Source organism: Harpegnathos saltator, unplaced genomic scaffold (genome assembly GCF_003227715.2).
Source record: "Harpegnathos saltator strain DR-91 unplaced genomic scaffold, Hsal_v8.6 scaffold33, whole genome shotgun sequence".
NCBI classification, from domain to species: domain Eukaryota; kingdom Metazoa; phylum Arthropoda; class Insecta; order Hymenoptera; family Formicidae; genus Harpegnathos; species Harpegnathos saltator.
In genome coordinates this window covers 243703-262841 of record NW_020230128.1, presented here as the reverse complement: position 1 = coordinate 262841, position 19139 = coordinate 243703, and the positions used below count along the sequence as shown (strand labels likewise).

The 19139-nt window shown below is 34.9% G+C and overlaps 3 protein-coding genes across 9 annotated transcripts; 1 reads left to right on the top strand and 2 right to left on the bottom strand.

Annotated features, from left to right (window-relative positions):
* Positions 1 to 311: 311 nt before the first annotated feature.
* LOC105188187 (cytochrome P450 6a2) lies at positions 312 to 4392 on the top strand. Of its 3 annotated transcripts, XM_011149514.3 has the most exons (7): positions 312 to 637; positions 1100 to 1160; positions 1301 to 1684; positions 2059 to 2581; positions 2879 to 3100; positions 3239 to 3490; positions 3584 to 4392. In XM_011149514.3, exons 3-7 carry the CDS (start codon positions 1352 to 1354, stop codon positions 3754 to 3756), a joined length of 1503 nt encoding a protein of 500 aa, XP_011147816.1. In that variant the 5' UTR covers positions 312 to 637; positions 1100 to 1160; positions 1301 to 1351; the 3' UTR covers positions 3757 to 4392. The 3 variants fall into 3 exon arrangements, with proteins under 3 accessions (XP_011147816.1, XP_011147818.1, XP_011147815.1); XM_011149516.3 differs by lacking the exon at positions 1100 to 1160 and having other exon boundaries at positions 312 to 579; XM_011149513.3 differs by lacking the exon at positions 1100 to 1160 and having other exon boundaries at positions 313 to 637.
* Positions 4393 to 4573: 181 nt separating this feature from the next.
* Tango9 (transport and golgi organization 9) lies at positions 4574 to 8783 on the bottom strand. 4 transcript variants are annotated; one of them, XM_025300164.1, is made up of 8 exons: positions 8296 to 8783; positions 7373 to 7492; positions 6793 to 6940; positions 6368 to 6718; positions 6146 to 6230; positions 5798 to 5956; positions 5419 to 5573; positions 4574 to 5347 (listed from the first exon to the last, which is right to left on the bottom strand). In XM_025300164.1, exons 2-8 carry the CDS (start codon positions 7447 to 7449, stop codon positions 5183 to 5185), a joined length of 1140 nt encoding a protein of 379 aa, XP_025155949.1. In that variant the 5' UTR covers positions 7450 to 7492; positions 8296 to 8783; the 3' UTR covers positions 4574 to 5182. The 4 variants fall into 4 exon arrangements, with proteins under 4 accessions (XP_025155949.1, XP_011147820.1, XP_011147824.1 ...); XM_011149518.3 differs by lacking the exon at positions 8296 to 8783 and adding an exon at positions 7813 to 7971 and having other exon boundaries at positions 7373 to 7542; XM_011149522.3 differs by lacking the exon at positions 8296 to 8783 and adding an exon at positions 7813 to 7971.
* A 300-nt stretch (positions 8784 to 9083) lies between these two features.
* Positions 9084 to 18811, bottom strand: ATPCL (ATP-citrate synthase). 2 transcript variants are annotated; one of them, XM_011149511.3, is made up of 11 exons: positions 18688 to 18811; positions 15409 to 15763; positions 14907 to 15100; positions 14493 to 14803; positions 14052 to 14370; positions 13532 to 13967; positions 13020 to 13345; positions 12369 to 12888; positions 11879 to 12184; positions 11348 to 11765; positions 9084 to 9777 (listed from the first exon to the last, which is right to left on the bottom strand). In XM_011149511.3, the coding sequence occupies exons 2-11, from the start codon at positions 15748 to 15750 to the stop codon at positions 9686 to 9688; spliced, it is 3264 nt and encodes a 1087-aa protein (XP_011147813.1). In that variant the 5' UTR covers positions 15751 to 15763; positions 18688 to 18811; the 3' UTR covers positions 9084 to 9685. The 2 variants fall into 2 exon arrangements, with proteins under 2 accessions (XP_011147813.1, XP_011147814.1); XM_011149512.3 differs by lacking the exon at positions 18688 to 18811 and adding an exon at positions 16936 to 17046.
* Between the last annotated feature and the right edge of the window lie 328 nt (positions 18812 to 19139).

The following is a 19139-nucleotide window of genomic DNA, read 5'->3' as shown; positions in this document are numbered from 1 at the left end:
GAAAATCTATAGTATACGTGACACAAACTATGTATTTTTAATAGTGCACTGGCAGTGAATATCGGAACGCAGCCTAGGAAGGAGATTGAAAACTCGTGTAAAGTCAGCGGCACACGGTGCTTGTTTTTGTGCTGGATTGCTTGCTGGATGAAAATACTGCGTTCTGATTGGTGCATTTCCGAAGATGGATGGAATCGTGTACCGCTGGCTTAACATATATAAAAAAAATTGAGGCTATTGTTAAATATCGTCACATGAATGATGTCAATATTTGTTTTATTTTATTAAACTTGTCTTATCTTATCACATTAATAAATATAACGGGAATAAATGTAATAAAGTAACCATTTTCCGAGTATATACATTACCAATTTGAATCAGCATCTGTCGATATGATTCTTATAATTTGTGTCATCATGTAATATATGTCATCATGTGATTTGAGAGTATAAGCAAAAATGAAATCCTGGAAGATATCATTCTTGCGTTTCATCATGACTCAGGCAAATAATTACAATAAAACTTTTCCACCGTAACGCATTCATATAATTGAAGCCAAGACGAGTCGGTAGTATTCTTGTAAGTGATGTCGTTAAAGGCAGTACAAACGTGAATGTGCAGTAGTGTAAATCTTTAGGTAACTTATATTCGCTTATTGTCTGTGGTTTTATTCATTACAAAACTTTGTACAAAGCATATTTTAATTAATGTATGAGTTGTAATAATATTACAAAAAGGAGTATAGCTTTTTTTAAAGTTTCTTAAGGCTGTAAAAATGATCGAACATTAATATCTGTCTGACAATATCTAATCTTATGTAAATCACTAAAATTACAAATGTAAAATTTTAAATGTAAAATTTTAAATAATGAACAATTATATCAAATATTTTTTGATTAATTTAATTTTGTAGAAATAATAAAATCGCTACATTCTCTTTGTTATATAGCAGCTCTAAAATAAGTTTTTAAGAGTAATGAGAGTAACAATTATGAGAAACTTTACACATTTGGAAATTATATATAGTTGAAAGCTAATTCAAGCCAAAATCATTATTATACTACAACTATATAGGTAACAAGATATATTTTTCTGAAAGTTTAATTAGAGTTTAATTAGGAGGCCCTTAAGGACAAAGCTATCACCTGTTTTTACATCTGGTAAATTGAAAGATGTTTCCTCTAATTAAACTTAATTATATTTCTATCTTCTAATATATATGTAATTACAATTCAGAGTTGCTTTATATAAACCAAATAAAAATTTGTTTTCTCTTTTTATCTGAATATTATTTTTTCAGTGAAAATAATCCTTGATCAACAACCAGTAAAGTGAAAGACTAGCACTAGCTATGGAACTTTTAGATTTATTATCTATCATTGTTTTCATAATTTTTATCATCAATTACTACTTTACATCAACCTTTGATTTTTGGAAATTGCGTAATGTTCCTGGTCCACAACCAATTGCATTGTTTGGTAATATCAAAGATGTTATGCTAGCTAAGAAAGCTATGAGTGATTATTTGATGGAAATATATAACAGTTACAAAGATGAGCCTGTAATTGGCATATTTGCTAGAAGAAGTCCTATTCTTATTGTAAAAGACCCAAATTTGATCAAAGATGTTCTTATCAAAGATTTCTCCAACTTTGCCGACAGAGGACTTACTATTCATGAGAAGGTATAATCATTTCTGGTTAAGTTGCAATATATATATTTATTATTATATATATTATATTTATTGTTATTATATATTTATATATTATATTTATTATTATATATTTATATATTATATTTATTATATATTTACATATATATATTATATATTATATTATTATATATTTATTTTAATATATATATATATATAACATTTTCTAAGAATTTTATTTTGTTAAATTACATGATAATCTTAATGGAGCATACTAGATGATAGGAATTATCACAAATTATGAGGTTTATATTTATATTTAAAATTTCAAAAAGGAAATTTCTGTAAACCAACACATGTATATGTATAGAATCCAAACTTAAAATAAGAAATTTGTTCTTTTGCAGACTGAACCACTGTCGCAACACTTAGTCGCTTTAGAACCAAAAAGGTGGAGGCCCTTAAGGACAAAGCTATCACCTGTGTTTACATCTGGTAAATTGAAAGATATGTTTCCTCTAATATTAGAATGTTCTGAACATTTAGAACAATACGTAGAGAAATTGGCTAGTAAGAATGAGCCTGTAGAGTGCCGTGAGCTGACGGCAAAATATACAACTGATGTTATCGGTAGCTGTGCTTTTGGTATCGATACGAATTCACTGTCCGACGTGGACAGCGAATTTCGTAGAATGGGAAGAGAAGTGTTTGCAACGAAATGGCAAAATGTGATGCGACTCAGAATCAAACAAGCTGCACCATGGTTTTACAATATTCTCGGTTATATCCTACCACAAACAAATTTCACCAAATTCTTCACACGCATTCTCATGGAAAATCTGGATTATAGAGAAAAGAATAATATTGTTCGACACGATTTCGTTGATATGCTACTTGAATTAAAAAGGCATCCGGATAAAATCGACATTGGTAAATATCAATTATACAGATCATCTATATGATTCTTTTCTACTCTTTCCTTTTTTTCTTACACCAAGAATCTTTTATATACAAAAAATAGATATAAGTCTTAATGAGAAATATATAAATTATAATAAAATTCTTAACGCATCGAGTAGCAATAACATTACATAAATGTTCTAATTTCGATCAAAGTAAGTTTCTTGTCTGTATGACAATTCAAATAATTTGCAATTTACTACGACTGTGTAAAAGTTGAATTGTATATAAAATGAGCTTTGATACAAGAAAGCTGATACATTTCAGAATTGACCGACAGTGTAATTGCTTCTCAAGCATTCGTATTTTTTCTCGCCGGCTTTGAAACTTCATCAACCACCATGAGTCATGCACTTTACGAGTTGGCACAGAATCATAAAATACAAGATAAACTACGAGAAGAAATTAATCATAAGTATGCAAAAAATGATGGCATTTTAACGTATAACAACATCAAAGAAATGGACTACTTAGATAAAGTTTTTAAAGGTACATCTTCTGAAGAGATTAAAAGAATGATAAAAAATATACTGCTTCTCAATATTATTGAGCTTAAGACATATTTATTTTAGTTTATATAAATACATTTTCATAACTTATTTTTTTTGTCGTTATCAATATATGCAGAAACATTACGGAAATATCCGCCGGCGACATTTCTGATGAGGAAATCGACATCGGATTATACTTTCGACGGTACAGAAATTAATATATCGAAAGGCCAAACTGTATGGATACCAGTTTATGCGATTCAACGAGATCCAAATATATATCCGGATCCGGAAGTTTTCGATCCAGAGAGATTTAACGAGGAAGCCATGCAAACCAGGAACGCTATGTTTTACTTACCTTTTGGCGACGGCCCAAGGAATTGCATAGGTACAATGAAGTAGATTCTTGAAATATTTCTCTAATACAAAGGTAAAACAATAAAGGTTTATTGTTTAATGGCTGTTTATTATTTATTCACAGGTGCCCGCTTTGCTGTTTATCAGACCAAAATTGGACTCGTAAAGATATTGCGAAACTACATTGTTGACATTTGTGAGAAAACGCAAATACCTTATATAAATGATCCTAAAGCGTTTCTACTGGCACCAACAGGTGGAATATACTTGAGAATAATCAAAATCAATCAAACTTAATGTGCAATACTCCACAAGAGAATACATTGAAAAAAAAGGAAATCATTATATTATTTAAAATAATGAATTCTATATTATCTCATTTTCTCGTAATATCACATTTATACAACAGCTGGAATGGTTGGTCATAGTATGTTCAATAGATACGATAGATATTATTATCGTAGAGTTAACGAAGCTAATGGAAAACTAAAGATTCTCAAGGTAGTGTGAACTCTTTCAATATGGAAAGATTGATATAATCGCTCGCTGTGTAACACGGGTTAAAAAATTGTCAATTTACTGATCCTTTTCTCCCCTTTTCTTTTCCTTCCTCTACTCCCCCTTTTCTCTCGCGACGTATACCCCTGTAACCATGTACAACTACATCCATCAGCAGGAATATTTCCTAAGACCCGCTTATATCAAAAAGATTAATTTTGCTACTACAAGAATATACAACTTCGAAGATATGTAACTATATATACGTAACTATATATACATAGATATAAGTAATGAATATATATACATATATATGTACATATATACGTTTGGCTACGAACTCGTGCAATTTACGAAATGTGCGCAATGAAATTAGTTTGATAAAAAAACCAAATATACTCGACAACAAATAAAGGTAAAATTATTATATTACTATATTCATATACATTACATTTTTTAACCATATACCCGATAGAAAATAACCGAACATACAAATTCGGTACATGAAAATATATGTATAAATAATTAAGAATACCGCAATGAAAAATAACGATTATAAACGATGAGTATTGGCAAGAATAAATTTATCTCCAGGAGAGAATTCTTCCATTGGACTAGACGGATACATTTTGAAACAATTTTTTATTCATGACCATACTCTCTTAGCGATATGATTCCGTTCTTCATACCATTATAAAATACATAAATGTAAAAAAATATTGTGAAATGCATTTGTTATATTTTATAGATTTCGGATTATACGTTAAATAAGAAATAGCAAATTTTGCTAAAAGTAAATCATACATACGTGTGAATTCAACACCAGAATTAAATGTGTATCGCGAGACAATTTAATAAAAAAAATTACTGGAAGACCGAATGATCTCGATGACATTATTATAACTTGCAGAATTTACGAAATATAATTCGTGTCACCTGATTTGTAATATTTTGTATAATGTTTTTTCGTCGACATAAGATTTTCGTCCACGTGATATTTTCTACTTCAATCAACAATATGTGTATGTATGTTATGTCTATCTTGTCTAATGGCAAATTTACAACGATTATTCTAAATAGATAATTATATTCGTATATAACAAGAACAAAAGAACATAAGAAATTTTTACGATTGTCGGTTTGTAGGAAATCACAATTCTTGTTAATCTTTTATAAAATAATGATCACGTAGCGTACGATATCCAACGATTTCTCATAAAATCTTTTATATTGTCTCTTGCACATCATCTGCGGCAGTATTAACAATATGATCTTCTTTTCCAGACAATGTATGACGCCCCCGTCGCGAACGAAGTTTCCTGAATAATTGCGGAATGACAACCTTGTTATAACATGCCATACCGATTAAAAGAACCGTGAAACCAATGACCTGTAGTGAAACATCAATTTTATATGATTGGTTTTCTTTTACATAGCTGAAAACTTTTCTTGATGTTGTACCTGCATATAATGGAAAGCTTGCCATCCGAATGCTAAAGAAAAAGCCCAGATTATGACTGTACGAACACTGTCTAATATCATCCTTGTTGTAGCATTTATTTCTTTGGTAACACTAATACCAGCATAATTAAAGAAGGCAATACTGAATGCTATGCCTGTAATACAAAGGATGCATTCAATACTACAGTACTCAGTGAGTTTTGCTTCTGATTAGCATATATTTTAGAATCTAAAAGAATATGCCAATCAAATACAAAAGCTCATTGAATATTTATAGTATTAAATGCACGCAAAATATAGCGTGAAACAAGAGCGAAAAACTCGTATTAATCCCATAATAAGTTAAGAAGAAAAGTTAAGAAGAAAAGAATAATCTAACCAATGACAGCTATCAATAATTTGCTACTATTTCCAATTTGGATCAAAGCTTCCACAGAGTGCTCGAGAGTGCCACGTGAATTGTCTGCGAATGGTGGTGGTGCTTTAATAAAATTGAGAGGTATCATGACAAGACAAATACCAATAAATCCAAAAATGCCTGTAAGGAAAAGGAAAATATATATAGGATGTCCTGTTTCTTATAGAATTAAATTTTAGATCTCTTAGAACCAAGTGTTTTTAGGTAATTTGAGAAAAAAAATCCTACTGCCAGAACATTTAGAATCAATTTCAAAAATAGAGTTTATATATAAGAGTATATATAAGGAAATATAAAATATGTACAAACCTTCCCATCCAATAGCTTGTAATGCTGGTATGTCCTGCTCTCCCACAAACTTTTCTTCTACAACCATTTGAATGGCTGTTATCACCTGTATTTTTGTGATTTTGGAATTTATTATTACACAAGAACAGACAATTTACAAATAATTTGACAATTTGATAATGTAGACTAGTAGAAATTGTAAATAGATATAACAGTAAATGAATACCAGCAGCGGAATGATACCTGTGCAAATATAATAAGCAAGTCTCCAGTCAGCATAGAATTGGTATCCATATCAGCATTCTCCGATGTTAACATATCACTAGCACCAACTAATGCTAAACCAACTATAACAAAAGCAATGCCTGTCCATTCCCATGCCCTCAATTTCCTATGAAGAAATACAATAGAGAATATTCCTGTAAAAACAATCACTGCTCCACGCAACATCTGAAAGCTGCTTGCGTAAGTCATGTTTAGACCGATGTACATTATGGATGTTGCACACATATCACATAAAGCAGGTATTAGCAAGATAAAAGGATTAAAAATTCTCGTGCCTTTAGTGAGTACATTATTATCTACAGAACCATCCTGCAAACAAATCAATATAATAAACATAGTATAATTCTTACTTGACTGTCGGAAGTTAAAATACAGATACCTACTGCTCGTCGATTGTAATAATAATAGAAAAACTTGAATGCTACAAAACAAAGAGCCTCTCCAAAGAACATAAACGATGATTGCATGAAAGGATGATTAAAATGTCTAACTTGTCCATCATCACCAACCACTTCTTGTTGGTCCGCGAATCTAAATAAATTTGAAATTAAATTTTAATATTTACGAAACTGTGATGATAAATACTTAGAATATAATCTTCACTACATATTTCGGTGAAAATTCGATGCTCATTTAGTATAATTAACGAATTTATAATTAACGAATTATGTATGATTTGCAGAGATTAAAATTTCGCGCGCAATTTCTAACATGGCGCATGCTTATACGAATATATACAAGTACGACAAATTTCTTAATTTCAAGAAACTTTATTTTCTAACAATTAATCGTTTTTGCTACATTGCACCCAGTAATTATTTTAACTCTAAGTTTTGTTTTACAGACGAAAAGACGTTGAGTAAGTATGACTTTATCAAAGTCTGGCGTGGTAATTGCATTTGTTCGACTCATTTTCTCCCGTATAATTTTTTTTCTTCGTATTAATAATAATTATACACTTACTTAACCGATAAAGTATTAAACGATCCCGTAGTCACTTGAAGTATAGCTAATATGCGTTGGTAATTCGTCCACGCCATTGTTGCGGATAATGACTAATAGCAGATAGCGACGTAATAATCACTAAAAAGCACCTTATCTTAATTAAGGATCTGCAGTAGCCAAGAGCAAATCTTAAATAAAGACCGTCTCATAAAAATCTATACTATACATAAGAGCGATTTTATTTATCTCTTGCAAGAGAGAAAGGTATACATTCGCTATTTCTCTCATTAACCTATCCTTTTCTTGATACGCTTAGCCTAATATTATATTTGTCGTACGATAATCTTTTCGAATACGTTGATTGGTTAACAAACAAAATATTTCTAGGATTGCTCTGCGTACGCCAATCAATTATATCCGAAAAGCTTGTCGTACGACACATGTAATATTAGACTTACGTACGCTACAGAGATTATTTTCCAGCAAGGAGACGCAAAATGGTAAAAGTGTCAAACACCGAGGCGCTGTCTGTTTACAGCTGTTTGTTGGAACACTATTTGATTCTCAATTGGTCTGTTCTTTGTAGCTGCACTGTTGAACTGGCGCAATAAGTTAAAGTGAGACAAATATAGGTTTTCTCACTCTAGCTTATTGCACCAGTTCAGCAGTGCAGCTACAAAGAACAGACCAAATGTAAGTGGTAAGTTGCACTTCAACATAATTCATGTTTTATTATAACTTTGTTTAGACATAGTTTAAAATATATTTTTACCTTCTAAAATATATTTCTTTTGCAATAGAGCAACTATGTTCGGTACTTCATCGAGCGAACTGATATCGCTTGCGCAATGTTTACAATAGAACATCCTTTTAATTTATTAATTAACATATAATCGCTATATAAACATGAAACATACATTCATATAAATATATGCACTTACAGAAAGCAGTGCTGCTAACTTCTCCCAATATTTAGAAATTTATTATATTCTCCAAATAATCAAGTCATGAGTTCAACATGCAGAAACTGATTCTGCTTTTCAGCTGTATATACTTATGTCATTTTATATGTAGAGTAAGAAACAAAACACTTTGTGTCACCTGTCTCTTCATATTTCTTGTTGAAAAGCAACTATGGTTGGCAATCGATTGTCTATTCTTGTCCAACCGACATAACCATCCTGCTCTTGACTGCGCGACGATACTACCACATGTGTATAGATACATCTGTACATAGAAACGCTCTTACGCACTCTCGCCACATAGGCCCCTCGCGAGTCAAGTCGAGATTTGCTCTTGGCTTCTGTAGATCTTTATAGAGAGGTGGACCAAGGTCACTGAACAAAATGATACATATTTGCTTCAATAAAGTTACTCTTTGAATACATAGAAAGTATAAAACGAATTTTTCGAACATATAGTAATAGTTTTATTACTATCATAAATTATTTCAAAGCAAAATCATAAAAATTATAAATCATTCTGATGCAAAATGACAATTATACTTTTATTTCTACTTGTAATATTTTTCACGTTTAAAAATTTATCAATGTGTACATGTGACATACTTGAAAATAAATAACAATATCTTCTTAATTTTTATTTACCTATAAACACGTATAGCAAATGTGCAAAATATATATGTGCATGCTGTACGATATTAAATAAAAAAATTTTAACAAAATGCTTATAAATATCTTTTGTTTTCTCCTAATAATATATAACATAGTCTATTTTCCTCATAAGTTGTATTTCAGAATTGTGCACAAGATTAATAACATTGCAGTGTTTCTACTTAATTAATGATAGTTTCAATTAAAAAAATCATGTTAATTAATCCCCAAACAAATGTCAGATAATCACCATCCACTAAACTTTCTGCTAGTCAAACAAAAATGCACACTATGGAATGTGTTTGATAGGCATTTAAAGTAGAATTACTTCAGGTTTATATCCGACTAGGATATAGTTGCGTGAAATATTGACCTTCGTTTAAAACATCCCTGCAATCGTCCGACTTGATGTCTCCTAATAACATACTCCTCGATTATCCAATATTATATTAGTTGAAATTTCGAGTTAACAGATAAATATCTTCTCTGAGAAATTAGAGTACAGCACTCTTTTCTCACGTATGTGCAGCATTGCGCGTATGTACTAACTTCGACTGGTAATTAAGTTTGTGACATCAAGATTGAGATACCACAATGACATCTGTATCTATTTCTCAACGTTTTTGTTCACTCATTCGTATCTTTAAGATACGATTTTCAAACCGAGCATGTGTAATTAGCAATATGAAACATTGCACAACGTGTTATTCGATCATTTTCAATTATATTGCTCAGGTAACACATAAGAAATATCGTCCCACGGGTGACGGTAGAGACCTTGCTTTAATCTTTTCTGATCCATATAGTGACCTAAGAGAGAGCAAAATTGTTAAACATAATATATAAAATAATATATGCAAAATAGAATGGGGTATCAAAGTTATGAGATACGAGGAAAATATTACAAAACGATTACAAAAAATAGAGATAGGAATAGAACAAATAAAATAAATGTAAAGGTCAGTGGAATAATTGGAATTAGATTGGTATATAAAAAAGAAGGAAGTATACACGCACGCACGCACGCACGCACGCACGCCACGCACGCACGCACGCACGCACGCACGCACGCACGCACGCACCACGCACCACGCACCACCACCCCCCCCCCCCCCCCCCCCCCCCCCCCCCCCCCCCCCCCACCACCACCACGCACGCACGCACCACGCACGCACGCACCACGCACGCACCACGCACGCCACGCCACGCACGCACCACGCACGCACGCACGCACGCACGCACGCACGCACGCACGCACGCACGCACGCACGCACGCACGCACGCACGCACGCACGCACGCACGCACGCACGCACGCACGCACGCACGCACGCACGCACGCACGCACGCACGCACGCACGCACGCACGCACGCACGCACGCACGCACGCACGCACGCACGCACGCACGCACGCACGCACGCACGCCACGCACGCACGCACGCCACGCACGCACGCACGCACGCACGCACGCACGCACGCACGCCACGCACGCACGCACGCACGCACGCACGCACGCCACGCACGCACGCACGCACGCACGCACGCACGCACGCACGCACGCACGCACGCACGCCACGCACGCACGCACGCACGCACGCACGCACGCCACGCACGCACGCACGCACGCACGCACGCACGCACGCACGCACGCACGCACGCACGCCACGCACGCACGCACGCACGCACGCACGCACGCACGCACGCACGCACGCACGCACGCACGCACGCACGCACGCACGCACGCACGCACGCACGCACGACACGCACCACGCACGCACGCAGCACGCACCACGCACGCACGCACGCACGCACACAACAGAATTGAGGTGATAATAAAAGTGTAAATTAGTATAAGATATAGAGATATAGTGAAATGTAGAACGAAGATAGATATAAGATTAAATAAATCCTTGAATAGCAATATAAGTCAGTAGATAAAAAAACATGATGCAAAGATCGCAAAGATGCAAGAATATGCAATGAATTGAGAAGAAGAGGAAAAAAGATAAAGCAATTAAAAGGAAGAAAAAGATAAAAAAAATAGTAAACAAAAAAATAGATAAATAGAATATGTGGGAAATAAAGTAAATTACTACGATAAAATAGGAAATAAGCAGAAATAGGAATTATATTAAGGCTAATGTTGAGGTTTATATAAAGGTAAAATTAAATTTTTTAAAGTTTTGAAACAAAGACTATAACATTGCTGTTATTTAAAACAAATAATTCGACAGATATAAGATATCAGATATAGGATATGGATGAATGTAACTAAGGAATGTAAACCAAGTCCTTTCTTTTGGCATTTAACTGAAGTAATAAAATATCTGTCTATAATAAAACGTGTATGTGTGTGCGAACGTGCACAAATGCAGTCTTACCGATGAATCCGATGCTGCGACCAAGGACGAATAAGCTATTTATGGCACCTATTTCAATATATTCCTGTGCCTCTTCTCTCGTAAAGGTACCACTGTTCCGTAGCATATCAACGAAAGCACAGGCGATAATACCGTCTACATTAAGAATTAAATTAGGTTTCTTGCTGGTCGTTATTTTCTCAACTTCCAATGCATAATCGACCAAGGGTTTTGCCGGGAAATTTTCCAACACGTACTCTTTGATGAGTTTGACACGCATGTCTGGATTATTGATGGATTTGACACGATGACCGATACCCATAATCAGCTTGCCCTTTTTACGTGTATTATTTACGAATTCTTGCGGATGTAGACCGGCGTCGTATGCCTCGGAAAACATACGAGCTGCCCCATCTAAGGCACCACCGAAACGATCACCCTGCATTTTTAATAAGCTCTCTTGAGATTAAAGTATACATCAAGTATAGCACATATGCGACGCGTATTAGTTTACACATGTATAACTTCCGTCACTTGTCACTTTCTACTTACGATAGTGAGTAGTCCCGAGACAAGAGAGCTAACTAAATCCTTGCCAGCACGCGCGCAAACAATAGTATTGTGAGCTCCGGAAACAGCCGGACCATGATCAGCCGTTAACATGAGCGACATTTCAAGGAACTTGCAGTAAGTTGGTGGTAAACAACGCTGAAACCAAAGAAGCGAGACGACGCCACCGATGCCCACGTTTTGCTTCAGTACTTCAGTTACTGGCATACCGGCGTATAGCAACTCCTGTCCGCGTTCGTCGCAAATCGACGTCATAAATGACGCTGGTTTACGTATCAAGCCGAGTTCCTGTTAATATTGATGAAACCATTAATTACAACTGTGTGATTCTTCTATCACTTGTACTACTATGACAGAACACGATGAAATTCAACTTGAATACAGAAGGTAAAAAAGGTAATGATAATAATAATAATAATAATGATGATGATGACGATGATAATGATGATGATGATGCTGATGATGAACTTACTCTGGCCCAATTGTAATCCATCGGTACTGTCGGTGGTGGAACTTCGGGTTCCGGTACTATCGTGCCATCTTTTACCAATTGTTCGTAAACAGTCTGCATGAGATCGCCGAGATTATCAAAGCTCTCTGGAACATACGCACCGGCAGCCTTCAAAGCCGCATTTTTCGCAGAAGCCGTCTCGAGATTAGTATGTGCGATGGAACCAGCATGGCCGAACTGCACTTCAGAACTGAACATACTGGCACAGGTGCCGATGCACCAAGCTATCAACGGCTTGGTGATCTTGTCTGTCTTTAGTGCTTCGCATACTTCATACTCTTCGACACCACCGACTTCTCCGAGCAATATTATCAGTTTTGCATCCGAGTCATTCTGATATCGCATTATATGATCCATAAAGGTGGTCCCCGGATAACGGTCTCCACCGATAGCGACACCTTCCAATACGCCGTTAGAAGCTTTCGAGATTATATTATTCAGCTCGTTTGACATGCCACCGGACCGAGAAACATAAGCGACACTGAAAATGATATTCCTCGTCAATCATGTCAGTCACATTTTTTGTATTTTACACGTCTTTATGTGTTAAGTTACCCGCAGATGTGACACGCTCGTCACATTTAGAGAGAATCGTTCATTGCGTTATGTTACCTGCCGGGTCTGTACAATTTACTATGAAGGATATTGTCCATCATTCCGCCGGTATTGCCGATCTTGAAGCAACCTGGCTTTACACCTCCCACAGTCGCTGGCCCAATAATGGTTACATTCTTCTGTTGTGCCGTTAAAATCAATTTTCTAGTCATATTTTCGGGGATACCTTCCGCGATAATGGCAATCGTCCTGATTTGAGGAAATTGCATGGTTTCCATTGTGCTTTCGTAAGCGGATCTTAAAGAGGCAAACGTGACCATTACATCGGCGTCCTTATGCTTAGCCATAGCATCTTTCATTTGTTTATAAACAGGAATGAGAACCTATTTAGAAAAGAAACAAAAAACGATATTTTACTAGTATCAACATTTCTATATTATTATCGACGAGCTTTTTACAAAATGTTGCACACTTCGATATCACACTAATTGTTTCTTTTGTCATTTGATTCTTTTTTCTCATTATGCATATATACATGTATATAGTTCACTTTAAATCTGAAAACTCACCTCCTTATGACCCCAGTAAAACTTTTGCTTGTGATCGCCGGTGAAAGGATAAACGATAGCAGCAACGGACGGCTCGGATCTCCGGCAAACAAAATCGAAATCTAACATACTCTGCACAGCTCTAGTTTGCATACCCCAAATGATAGATTTCGTTTTATCATGGAAAAGTTGCCTGTCACCGACTGCGTCTACCGCATCGGCGGTCTTCAGTTTGGGCTGTTCTAATGACGAATGTGAGTTACTTTTGGATGAGGAAGACGACGGTCCGATATCTTGGCCCGAGGGTAACAGAAAGTTGGCGGTTGAGAATTCTTGGGCTTCTGGATCGGGAATTGGTTTTTTTCCTAATGCCATAGCGCATATGGCTGTCATATGTGTCTCGGGTCCGAATACATGAACGGGAATCCCCAAGCGTTTACCGACCTCACGTATTATCCTGTTAAAATATAATTTTATACTTTGCTTTTTTCTGTATTATACATTTTTTGTAGATAATTAAATTTTTTTCTCAGTTTACAACCTTAAGCCTTCTTGATAATTAGGTCCAGCTCTTCGTACAAAAATCTTTATGTTGTACTCCACCAATTTGGGCTGATATTCTTGCAGAGCCTTAACGATGCCTTTAAATGTCGCGGCTACGTTAGTAAAGTTAGCAATTCCTCCACCTATAATAAGTACTTTCCCATCGGTACGCTTTTCTTTCGTCATTAAACTCAATATCGTCTTTGCGTACTCGTAAGTTTGTTGTTCGCTAGGTGCGCCAGAGTATTCACCGTAATTAGCCAACTCATCGGCGGCACCCAAATCGCAAATCGTATCCGAATATATCACGGACGCACCTGTAAAATTCCATCTGAATTCCAGCTAAATTGTTATTCAGCTACATATAAAGTCGAGACGCCGAATGATAAAGATACTAATGAAAGTCGTTATATCTGCGCTCTATCGCGCGTCTACCTACCACCACCGGCAACCATCGTCCATATTCGACCGCTCGGGTTAAGAATTGTCAACTTCAGACTAGCGCCGGATTTGGCATCTAGATCAGCAATATAAGCTTCCTCCGAATAAGCATCCCTTCCAAAAGGCGGTGGGTAATCAATTTCGCCCCAATCGGGTCTACATATGAAATCCGCTGTGGTATCTAACTTAGCCGCGAGATCAAGTATATAAATCGCGGTGTCTGTTACCACCAGTGGATTAATCTCCAAATATGTGAAATATAAATTAACGTAAAATTTATAGAGAGATTCTATGAATTCGGCGATCACCCTATAAAAAAAAAGAGAAAAAAGATATATATATATATATGTGTGTGTATAAATGAGAACATATAACACTTATAGAAATATTTGCAATGACTAAATATCGTTACATTTTCTTATCGTCCATCACATTCGTCAAAAGCTCATCGATTAACGTGGATCGGTCGGGTAACTCGCTGCCAACTGGTACGTCTAACTTCAAAGCTTTAGCATCCACATCCCCGATATCAATGCCTCCTTGATGGTGAAATAATATAGTATCAGCTCTACGGTGAGAATAGATACAGACGTAAGCTTCCTCTTCCTACAACGTCAATACGAGGGATATACATTATACACATTATAATCGCATATATACATAGTAATTGTATGCTTTATATATTTTGCAAACAATGCTGCACTGGTCTCTCAGTTCCACAAATAATTGACTTGATATTTTCTTTTCTTTTTTGGCTCTTTTTAATTTAATATATGTTGTTTCTTATAAACATATAGTCAGAAGAAAAAATTACAATGCAATCCACAAATAACAATTATAATGGGAAGAAAATGAGTCAAGATATGTGCATATATATTTATATACAAAGAAACAATAATATGCAGAAGCCTCACCAATTTGTGCGGTATGAATGGTTCGATTATAAATGTTTTTAACTTTCCAGTCGCCTTGCCAACTTGTTGTTCCTTGTTCATGCGCTGTGTAACCCATTCTTGTACCGTAGATAAGTTTGCATTCGCTTTAATTAATCCAAGTTTTCCCCTACGCTTGATCAATTGATCTGGTTTAACAACTAATTTTTCTGTCTTGAGCCACGAATATTCATTGACAATGTCGGTCCAATTTGTATTTTCCGTAACAGGTACAAATCTGCATTTTGCTACTTTTGTTCCAAGAGAAAGTTTGCGATTAATTAAATCCTTTCCAGTTGCCTCTCGAATCGCCTTTGCTGCCATTTTTTCTGAACAACTGTCAACAGATCAATAAATAAGTATTAGATTGGCATTGTTAGATCAAAGCTATTGGTTCTGATAGTTTTATTATTTCTATTCTTTAATGCCCTTACATCTTCATCCTTTGTTGTGCATAAATTATTTTATTTATTTTATTTTATCTATTTTGCACCTGTTATATTGTGCATAATATCATATATCTGTACCATATTATATATCTTGAATGAGTGAAGTTGACAATTTTTCTTAACATTGATAAATAGAGGTATAGTTTATTGTCTAAACTGTGATGAATTTAAGAAATATATGAAATAATCTTGGATGTAGAAAATTCCAATCTATTATAAATCTTGATAAAAAACAAATATTGTAGTATATATATACAATACATTTTGTGGAAAGATCAATAAGGGCCTCCACAGAGGCCCATTTTTCTGCCTCCACAGAGGCAGTTTGTTTTCAAAAAACAATTTTTTTTATATTATATAATAGTTAGAAATGCCACAAATAATCATTAAGAAGAAACTTGATCCATAAAGCCAAAAGTAATTATTAACATAAATATGTCATTAAGGCATCTAAGTCCTTTTCATGATAAATTACAATATGTATCATCTTCAAGGTAAAAATGAATATAGTGAATAATGAAAAAATCAATTTTTTATTACTCCTGACATGTAGGTACTAATAACAAATAGGTATTAATTTCAGGTGGTCATCATATTAGCCGAATTTTTTTTATATATCGGAAAATTAACTAACATATATGTATGTATTGTAATCTAAAATTATGTTAATATGATAGTAGAGAATTAAAATGAACGAAAATATTTTATTAGTCCACTTATTAATCATAAAAAAGATTTAGATACTATAGTGATATACCTAGACTAATAATTAACTTGTGGATCAAGTTTTTTCTCGCTTAATGGTTATTTTTGACATTCCTAATAATCATACAACACAAAAAAATTGTTTTTTAAAAATCTTATGAAGACAACAAAATGCTCTTATTGACTTTCCTCTTTTGTAGTAGAATTGAGATATTTATTAATTTGAGCAAAATTTTCAAAATTGAATTCCAAACTTTCTTACACAAAACTTTGATAAAACAAAAGATTTATTTGTTATTCATGATATGTAGCATTACATAGTGTAAATCGCGGTATTTTTTGTTAAATTCAATACCTTTAAATGTATTTGATAAGACGTCAATGTGCTGTCTTTTATCTTACTCATTCGTTGGCTACCAATCGAGTTGTAGTGACACTGCGGTAATATGTAACATCGCATCTCTTCGCGTGATATCGCGAGATATCGTATGATTTTACTTCGATCTTTTTATGCCGTGCCCTCTTTTTCCCTCCCTTCCACTCCCTCCTCTCTGCCCACCCCACCACTTTCTCTCTTTATCTCTCTATCTTACACACATACCTACGACAGTATATTCCATACACTTAATGTGAGAATATATCATGTTTGCAAAATTTTATTCTAACACGTTTTTGCACCAAACATTATTTGCTGCTTATGAATGATATTTATTTCATTTGCAAAGTTTTGTAAAGCTTTTTGTTCTCCCGCATATATCGTGCGTAAAGTATAATTTTAAATTCGGAAGACATAAAAGTAGTGTGACAGAAAGGAAAAAAAGGCAATATGAACGTAAATATAAAGGCTCGTCATTAAAATTTAATGTACCGATAATACAATTAACTATACATTAAACATTATTCACGATTGTATCTTGTGTCATAATACGGTCTTACTGAATAAATTATCATACAATGTACACGTGATTCCTTATATGAGTACATCTTTCCATATATCGGTATGTAGAACGTACTCACGAGATTGTTACGCGTAATATATAACGTACGATTACAGAAGATCGACGTGAAATCAAGCGATACAATAGAAGGTTATTAAAAAATAACCTTTTTATTGTTGTTATTCCTTTATAAAGATGCATGTAGCATAGCAAAAGTATGCTTACAGGATTATATGAATATTATGGAATACGCTAGTTTCAAGGAGCGACCTTCGAATGTTATCTAGTCATGAATGATAAGAAACTGAATGTAAAGTCTCTTTTCCTTGGTGAGCGCGTTCTAGCGTAAAAATAGTGAAATGTGCAGACTGTATACGACAGTTGCGTAAACGATTAGCATTGCAGATTATACTTTAAGACGAACAGCAAGACATTCCCTGAACTCATGCACTTGATGGAATTGGTATTTCTCAATATTAATTAGTTTGCTATTGTCGAAAATTATGCGAAAACCTTTGACTTTAATCTCGCATTGACTGTAATCTGTGTTTTGTGTATATTCTGTCACATATCTATGTAAAACAAAAAAAACAGTTTAAAAAAGAAATCGAAAAGCAGATATGTTAATCTCCTTCTTGGAAATTTTAAATGGATTCCAAAACTCTCTCTCTCTCTCTCTCTCTCTCTCTCTCTCTCTCACTCTTTTCACATTTCTTGACATTTTTCACAAGCAAACTCGCCGCAATCTGTGAAACCGCATGTCGCAGATCATGCATTTTATGATACATACAATGTTCAGAGAAATAATAGTTTTTCACTATATTACACTAACATGACAAAGCGCGTTAAAGATGCGCTTAAAGGAATAAAATACGAAACGTTTCTCTGCCGCTATTCGTACACGGAATAATCCGTAAATTCTCTAACCTTTTATATAGGCGTGACGTGCTGCAGAATAAAAAAAAAAGGAGCGCGAGATAATACGAGGTGATTGTGTATCGTACGATTCACGAAACGTCAACAGCGCGCGGTGAAAGGATACCAAGAAACTCATTAGTGGCGGAAATTAAAGAGGTTAAACGGTATCATGTACAATCGCCGTTGTAATCGTTGTTGGAATGTTTTATTCTTGTCGATCGATTAATTATTTTGATTGTTACTCTACTTACACACTGTAAACGATGTAGCTGGCTTTGAAATAGCGGAACTTTGTCAAATTTTAGACGACTCCGAGATGCATCCACTTACTGGCACCGCCATGAAAGGATTACTTGAAATTCCCCTTTCAACTGCGTTGCGAGTATTACCACAATACCAGAGCGAAATGTAACAGCAATAACCTCTTGGTTGTTCTCATCTAGTTGAAAAGAAATTGAGGCGACATTGTGATCGTACGTTAATCCTGAGAACAAAAATCGTTGCAAATCAATAAAATATAGTTCTTTCGTGAGAGAAATACAGAAATTTCAAGTTTATCTCGAAGACTTCGTTTTAAGAATGTCAAATTTCGCGCTTTTCATTGGCTGTTTGTACAGGCGCCACCATCGTAGATGCGTTCGAATAGACCCTAGGCCTGTTCCAAAATCGGTTTCGGAGATTTTGGTTTAAGTTACAAGGTTGG

Coding starts and splice junctions, on each gene's coding strand:
- LOC105188187 (XM_011149516.3), top strand. CDS start 1,352: ATGGAACTTTTAGATTTATTATCTATCATTGTTTTCATAATTTTTATC. Junction 2,582..2,878: donor TCCGGATAAAATCGACATTG/GTAAATATCAAT, acceptor GATACATTTCAG/AATTGACCGACAGTGTAATT. Junction 3,101..3,238: donor CTTAGATAAAGTTTTTAAAG/GTACATCTTCTG, acceptor CAATATATGCAG/AAACATTACGGAAATATCCG.
- Tango9 (XM_025300164.1), bottom strand. CDS start 7,449: ATGGCGTGGACGAATTACCAACGCATATTAGCTATACTTCAAGTGACT. Junction 6,231..6,367: donor TGCTTATTATATTTGCACAG/GTATCATTCCGC, acceptor ACAAAAATACAG/GTGATAACAGCCATTCAAAT. Junction 5,348..5,418: donor AAGCTTTCCATTATATGCAG/GTACAACATCAA, acceptor GTTTCACTACAG/GTCATTGGTTTCACGGTTCT.
- ATPCL (XM_011149511.3), bottom strand. CDS start 15,750: ATGGCAGCAAAGGCGATTCGAGAGGCAACTGGAAAGGATTTAATTAAT. Junction 13,346..13,531: donor TTTACTGGGGTCATAAGGAG/GTGAGTTTTCAG, acceptor TTTTCTAAATAG/GTTCTCATTCCTGTTTATAA. Junction 12,185..12,368: donor TGGATTACAATTGGGCCAGA/GTAAGTTCATCA, acceptor CAATATTAACAG/GAACTCGGCTTGATACGTAA.